General features: G+C 40.5%; 2 protein-coding genes across 2 annotated transcripts in view; one reads left to right on the top strand and one right to left on the bottom strand.

Annotated features, from left to right (window-relative positions):
• The window catches only part of LOC138052926 (SH3 domain-binding glutamic acid-rich-like protein 3), a 3,659-nt gene extending 2,519 nt beyond the window's left edge, over positions 1–1,140 (bottom strand). The window contains exon 1 of the mRNA XM_068899528.1: positions 965–1,140. Within this exon, the coding sequence (XP_068755629.1) occupies positions 965–1,024 (60 nt within the window). The 5' untranslated portion in view covers positions 1,025–1,140. The remainder of the gene's footprint in view (positions 1–964) is intronic.
• Positions 1,141–1,166: 26 nt separating this feature from the next.
• On the top strand, positions 1,167–5,913 carry LOC138052925 (SH3 domain-binding glutamic acid-rich-like protein 3). The gene is made up of 3 exons (XM_068899527.1): positions 1,167–1,508; positions 4,195–4,362; positions 5,440–5,913. Exons 1-3 carry the CDS (start codon positions 1,458–1,460, stop codon positions 5,503–5,505), a joined length of 285 nt encoding a protein of 94 aa, XP_068755628.1. The 5' UTR covers positions 1,167–1,457; the 3' UTR covers positions 5,506–5,913.
• The last annotated feature ends 1,875 nt before the right edge of the window (positions 5,914–7,788 follow it).

The following is a 7,788-nucleotide window of genomic DNA, read 5'->3' as shown; positions in this document are numbered from 1 at the left end:
CCTTCTTGGCTTCCCTGTGTTTTGTTAGAGTTCTTCTACAGTTTTGAACAGTTATTTTGATATTTTAGTTAATTCTATGACCATTCGATCAGTGCTGAAATCGCCTAAAATTGCGTGACCTAGCCCCTTTAATCTAAATAAAAATGTGCCAATCCTTTAATTATTAATAAAACTATTATATGATGGGAGGATGGCAGTAGAGGGAAATTGACTTCTCACACATTAATTAAACAACTGTCCTCACAAATATATGTTATGAAAAAATAGCCGTATACTCATGAAAATGCCAGTAACAGGATAATAATAATATTTACATAACTTGTGAGCGTAGATGGTCCAAGCAATGAACCAAAATAATGAGAGATTCAATTTTCCTGATGAATGGAATGCTGACTGTATATCAGAGGAATTACCCCTTAAAAGGCATTTTGCTTCTTCGTGGTTAATTATTCTGCATGCATCTAGATCTCAAGCTGCTTGATATTTCAAGAGGAATGGTTTGAATTCCATTTTAAAATTTAAAATATGACAGCAAGAAGTGTTAATTAAATAACCTAAATAAGATAAACTGGCTGCAACGCAGAAATAACAAAGCTTTCACTTTCACATTTTTGCCACAAATAACGATCGAAGAACTAAAGCTTAATCTTAAATAATCTGACAATGCACGCCGCTTCCCAAAATAACTTGTCAGAAAATCATTCCCGATATATAAACTTCCTAGTATGTCTTGGTGGAGAGACCATTCATGAGAAGTACGAACCAAGCTAGGAAATACAAATAAACGCAAAAGAACATCACGAAAGCCCTATTGGTATTTAAAGCTGATTAATACTCATTTAAGCTGGCAATAACCAGTGCCGAATAAATATTTCACAAAAACAATCTGCATAAGAACTTATACGACTTGCAAATAAAAATAAAATTTGCTTGAGCTCTCCTTTGAATTTCAGGAAATACTCACTTGTTTGTTCCCTGAAATGTCGGAGAAGTACAAAGTAACTCTTCCAGTCATGATTCTCATAAAAGATCCTTTAGGGTTTTAGACCAACGTAACACAAGCCGATGTCTTTAAATTTGACCTCTGCAAAGAAAAAAACGTCTTTGGCAACACCCCCTCCTATTCTTCAGCAGGCGTCTTGTGCGCTGACGAGTGAACGAGCGAGACTGGTACTTGACTTTGCCCAACTTTATATGTCTTCGCGCATTTGTGCATCAGCTTGCATCGAAGATCACGGTAATTTGCCCCAGGTTGTTTGTAAAACCATCATCAGGTTGTTTTAGCGGTAAGAACAGGACTTTAACCATTCCTGACAAAGATTGGACCGCTCCTGCGACGGCGAAAGTTAGTTTGCGTGACAAAAAGTGGTGATTGACATCGGCAACACAAGCTTTTTCAAACTTGCTTTCTAGTTTCCACGCGTATTTCCTCAAATATTTCTCCAAAACCGTCCACAATGGCTGACAGAATAACGTTTTACTACTCGTCTGTCTCCAGCACTCTTGAGGTGGGTGTAAATTGTAGTTTTCGTCGGGAAACTTGGGATTTTCTGTTTTTGTTTTGTGATGTGGGTGTGTTGTACATGTTTAGCTCAAATATGCATGGGGAAACGAAAAAAGATTGATCTGTCGTCTTATCTCTTACGGCAATTTTAACGAAAGTTTTTATTCAGCCTATAACTTTTCTGTTGGTTGCCAAACTTCTTAGCGTTCCGCTCTTTATTTTAACCTTGCAGTCAGCTCGGCTCAGACAGTTGTACAAATGTATATGATATCGATCGAAATATGATCTCCAGATACGCAATTTGTCTCTTGCATTGGCTTTCATAGTGCGCCTCAAGATTTGTAAGCCAAGGCCATAAATTTACGTTACTTTATTCAGGGCTCGCGGCAGTTTGATGTAGATTGATTTCGTCATAATATTGACCTGCGATGTGCACAATAGAATGTTTGATAAGCTATCCATGCGTTAAATCAGGTATTCCACTGTCGGGCTAAAGCAATGAAGTCTCCGTACTAGTTTTTCTCAAACAATGGGAATGACTCTTTAAATTTAAGCTTGGGGAATTCATTCAGCCAGCCCTTGGTAAGGTATCCAAGACTGGCGCCATCTTGGTTTAAACTGCAGAATACCCTGCCACTTGAAGCTAAGCCCTAAATTTGCTGGATATGCAGATATACTGGGTGCTTACCATTTAGCCAAATAATCCGGATGGAATGATCGTTGCATAAAGGTAAGCGATTTTATGAATTTAATGACCATCCAGATGAGAATGGCGCTTACCATTTACTGCACAGCATTCCATCCCGCATATTTTACTCGATCTTGCAAGAAAGGGCTTGCAATCGGAAGGATTCTCACAAATGGTAAGAGCATTTCGCGAATTCCGTTCCGAACGGAAAAAGAGGACTACCTCTGGAGGTTGTCCACAATTTCCGAAAAGATTTTCTGGAAAATTGCCTCTCCATTTGACCTCAAACAGAAATTTCCTGATTTTTTGGCTAAATGGTAAGCACCCACTGTAATACATGTACCGATATAAGGAGAGAATGAGGACAGACCCTGGGAACAAATGACTGATAGAGTGCATACATGAAGTATAACTTGCGACTTCTTTGTCATCCTATCGAGACATAAAAGAGCAGAGGGTTTGGCCTAGTGGTAAGACCTCTGCCTTCCAACCCTAAGGTCCCGGGTTCCATTCCCGGTTCTGCCGGGACTGGAATATTTGGCGACCTTCTTTCCCGCTAAAGTTCACTCAGCTTTCCATCCTTCCGAGGTCGGTAAAATGAGTACCAGCATGCATGGACTGCTTAGAAGCGGCTGCAATTTGCGCCTGTATATGCTTCCAGTCTGCTGGGGGTAAACTGATCATTGTAAGGCGCCCTTGAGACGTTAGCAGAAACCCATAAGGGTTGAAACGTGTAACGCGCGTTCACAGCTTCCGAATATTCAGTGCGAACTGATTGGTTGAATGTTTCATTGGTAAGTACCATATTTGGAAACCCCTCGCTCTTGTTGTTCCAAATATGGTACTTAGCAAATCGAATATTCAGAAGCTTGTTTCCAAGCACACAAGGGGCCGTTACACGTTTCAACCCTTATGGGTTTCTGACGTTAGTGATAAGGGCGCTATACAAAATGCACCACTTTACTTTTTACTTTACAAAAAATGTTATTAACCCATTGACCCCTGGGAGTGAGACTTAACAGATTTTACTGTCTAACGTCAGACAATTTTACTCATTAACTGGAGGCATCCTAGGGAATTCGAGTTGTCAGTGGGTTAAAAGACAAAACAAGCATGTGATACAGTATGCCTCATTCTTTAAATGCCATGAACCAGATAGAGTGAAAGGCCACTAAAATTAAGACACAATAATTTTATGCCATGTCCTTAAGGCCATGACACTGCATATCCGCATATCCACTGCCCTTGCAATATAATATATGCTTTAAATTTATAATGAAAGTGCACCTAAATTCAAATATTTTGCGTTCCTAATGTAAATCTCCCCATCCAAAGCAAACATTATGTCACCATTGTTATCCAGGATTTAGCTTTTTCTGTGCCTTGCAAGCTACGTAAACTTGGCAGAACTAGCAGTTATTTGGACCTACAACTCTGATGGGAGAGGCATGGCTCTATTCTCGATTTTACGTCACAAACTGCTTTGCAATACCCGAGTTCAAAGAAATTATGCATTGCAAAGCAGACTTAAAATGGAGAATAGACCCATGGGTCGAAGCGGACTGTGTTGAGCATGCACCGCGGTTACTTAACGATCGAATCCTGATGTGATACTTCGTGTTGTGTGGGCTCACCTAACGACAGCAGAATTACTGTAAAAGAATGCACAGGGCAGAGTCAGTCAGCAAACAGATCATGGGTCATGCAGTTTGAAGATTGCCGTTCAAGGTTGTGGACGGCGGTTGGATCAAAGTGAGTTTTGACCCATAGCAGAGGTCTCTTTTCCCATAATTGTCAGCCCAGCGAACGCGCTAGAAAAGGAGACCTCTGCTAGCAGGGAAGTACGACGCTAAAAACCGCTCTCAGACTGATCATTGCAATCTGTAGTCTTCTAAGATATTGGCCTTTACATTGTAAATCCCAGCCTAAAAAGGTAAATACAGACAATAGAACTCTCTAATAATGTTGAACAAAATAAAATTATTATTTGTCTCATTTCCAGCTAAAAAAGCACCAGCAGAAAATACAGATGATTCTAGACAGTAAGAAAATTGACTATGATTCTGTAGATATTGCTGGCAATGAGGAGGGAAAGAAAAAAATGCGGGACATTATGGGTGACCCACGTGGCTTGCCACCACGACTGACAAAAGGAGATGTAGATCTTGGGGTAAGTTCCAATTTGCATGACTTACAATGTAAAATGTTCTGTTTGACAAGATGATAATACCAGTGATTTTCATAATTCTGTGAAATCTTATCTTCAAGCACCATCCCCCTTCCATCAATCAAACTTCCGATTCCAAGCCGAGAGTTGACCTGAAATCACTTATTGATGCATGACATACATGTAACCTACCAATCAGCATCTTTGGTTCCCACAGTACATTTATAAATTTGAACTCGACGCCGATAGAAAGCGATGGAATTTGTATGAATTTTTTTTAGTGAAGAACATCCAAAAAGGTATCATAAGCTCATGGGATTTAAGTGAACTAACAAAGACTCTAATTCAATCTTCCTGGCTGTGTTCAGAGATTAATTTTGGTTGATGAGAGCCAAAATGCAGTTTGGCACTTATCGCTTCAAGATGACATTGACACATAATTATGAAAACCGCAGTAGATGCATTTTTTCAAAATGCTCTGCAAAGTGTATTCATTCGTGCTAGTATTTTCTTCTGTTTACACCAAAAACTTTTTAGCTGTCACACAAGAACTTTCGACATTTTTTGGTCATTGTTTTCAAAACGTCTTTTTTTCCACCCACACTGTAATAGAACATTTCAAGAGGATGCATTCACTAAAGTCTCCATGTTTAAACCCTTGTTAAAACTTTCCATTTTATCGACAGTAATGGACACTAGGAAAAAGTTTTTTGAAAAGCATTTCTTCTCATCAGTGATGCATTTGTATGGACTGGGTCAAAAATCCCATTTGAAATTGGGGAAAATTCATTTTGCCCTTGAACAGTCAATCTTCTTGATGGTCAAATGGAAATAAATGTTTCATTTCAATCTGTCAGACTGGGTAAAGTGCAACACAGCTTTTAGAATACGATCCCAAAGTTAATATTCCTGACAAGTAAGACAGAAATGGACAGTCTGACCATTTTACTTTTTATTTATTAATCTGAATCTTCTGAAATTTTGGCTTTAGTCCGTACTGCTTTCTTATTTTTCATGTGCATGACATAAGATCATGGCTCTAATAAACTATATGATTGTTTGTACACACTCTTTTTGCAGGGTTTTGAAGAATTTGAAGAGGCGGTAGAAAGAGAAGAGCTTGCAGAGTTTTTGAAGCAGAAATGAATTTTAACTGGCTGTGAATCCTGGTGTGTGATGGCCTTGATCTTGGCAAGAGTGTTGATTGGCGAATTGTGTTAAATAAGTTGTGAATTGTCAAAAACATTTACATGTACCTCTTATAACTTGCAAGGAAATAATTTAAATTTCATTGTAAGTTTGTCATTGGGTAATAATTATTATTAACATTGTCATTAATTTAAGTTGGAGGTCAGGACAACTGAAATCCTTTGCTAGTTGTACTGACGTACATGTATCAGTTTTTGGACATATTATTTTCTTTGAAGGAACTTCTTCATCTTGGCTATCAATAAAACACAATCGACCCTCATGGCTATTACACGTAGTGTCAAGTTTTTAAGCTAAATACTGGAAATTTAATTTCATGAATAAATAATTTTTGTTTCCACTGTGGTCGGCCTCGTGAAATATACTTGTTTGCTTTCTCTCTGTGCGTTTATGGGTTCTGTTACAAGGCAGCAAGCCCCTTTCTCAAGAGAAAAAGTATATGTATTTCATTCATTTATTGGGCTTAAAACACACCATCTTACCTAATGTCATTGGAAATAATAAATACCACCCTTGGATATTTTCTTTTTCCTTATCTGTCAAATCCCAGGTATAATCATTGAGGTGGACAACGGCGTTGCGGACGGCAACGAGAACATCGCAAATTTACATATTTAGTTCGAAAAAAAAATTGCCATGCACGTGCGTCTACATCCACATCTGCATGTTCCAGCCCTCGGCAAATTTCTTTTCAATTTTGGCTGTTTCTGCTTGGTTGACCTCGTACACCATAGGCCTTTTTAGAGACATCATTGCCAAACCGGCGACTTCTGCTGGAGAGAAAAGGACAGCCATGATACCGCGGGGACTCCATCCCCTACTCTTCTCGAATAGTGCTTGGGTTCTTTAACGTCCCACAGGGAACTTATGAATATGGAAGATATTTGTGAGACGGGGCTTACGGTTTATAGTCCTTATCCGAGAAGACTTGAAAGTCTAACCATTTATACCGCGCACCGGTGACTCAGTTGATTGAGCACCGGGCTGCCATGCGGTAGGTCGTGAGTTCGAATCCGGCCGGACCAACACTTAAGGTCTTTAAATAACTGAGGAGAAAGTGCTGTCTTTGTAATTACATCCGCGATAATGGTAACACTTTCAAGTCTTCTCGGATAAGTACTAGAAACCGTAGGCCCCGTCTCACAAGTATCTTCCATGTTCATTAGTTCCCTGTGGGATGTTAAAGAACCCACACACTATTCGAGAAGAGTAGGGGATGAAGTTCCCGGTGTTGTGGCTCTCCTCTCTGAGTATATGGGTGGGTGGATATAGCAGGTCCACATCAGCTGAATAGCTGCCAAAACTTCAACGTGCTCAAACAAATAAAATAACAAACACACAAGCAGATGAAATTAAAATGGCTGCACTTTCTCCTCAGGTATTTTAAGATCCTGACTGTTGATTTGGTCGGGGTTCGAACCCGCGGCCTCCCGCATAACAGCCCGATGCTCAACCAAGGAATTCCATACATCCATACTTTAATTGACCGCTCGGGGCTTTTCAGAGCCAATGAAACACAATTAACGAAACGACAGAACGTAACAAAAAGAGCTGTTGAGAAGAATCCTACCTGGCCGGAGGCAAACCAGACTTAACTGAAGTGCTAAGGGACCGTGGGACCTGAAGATGTTAAAATCACGGCAATGAACATGTACAAGTACAAGGAAATGCATCCGGAAAGAAGTTGAACCAGGAACTACCAAGGAAATTCAACGAGTGGTCAGAGCGGGTCTTGAATCCGGGATCCCCGGACCTCGAGGCAAGCGCCCCAGAGCGAGGCGTGAATCCGGGATCCCCGGACCTCGAGGCAAGCGCCCCAAGCCCCCAACCACTGGATCGCACTCGGCCTCAGCACTTGAGGGTAAAATTTTCATTTCGTTTCTCACTTTTGTCCATTTCTTTGCCGTCGTCTGCAAATCAACAACGTGAAAAAGCCAAATTCGAACGTTTTTTTTTTTTAAAAGGAAGTCAGCACTGGAGAATAAATGTTCATTTTCGGTCGTTTTTGTTCGGACCCTCGCAGCGGTAGGTCCGTACTGCCACGACCTCGGACCAATATTTCCCAGTCAGGCCTTCGGGCAACCTCGTTGCCTAGAGTACGAGAGAACCCTGGGAACGAGGTTGGCCCTCGCGCTCGCCAGTAGTAAGAAGTTAAGATTTTCGATTTTGGAAAGTGAGGCGCAAAGCAAATGCGCGCAAAGACTACCAATTCTTTTGCTG

The sequence above is a fragment of the Montipora capricornis genome, chromosome 6 (genome assembly GCF_036669925.1).
Source record: "Montipora capricornis isolate CH-2021 chromosome 6, ASM3666992v2, whole genome shotgun sequence".
In the NCBI taxonomy this organism is placed as follows: Eukaryota; Metazoa; Cnidaria; class Anthozoa; order Scleractinia; family Acroporidae; genus Montipora; species Montipora capricornis.
The sequence above is the reverse complement of the archived record's forward strand: the minus strand, read 5'-3'. Positions and strand labels throughout refer to the sequence as shown.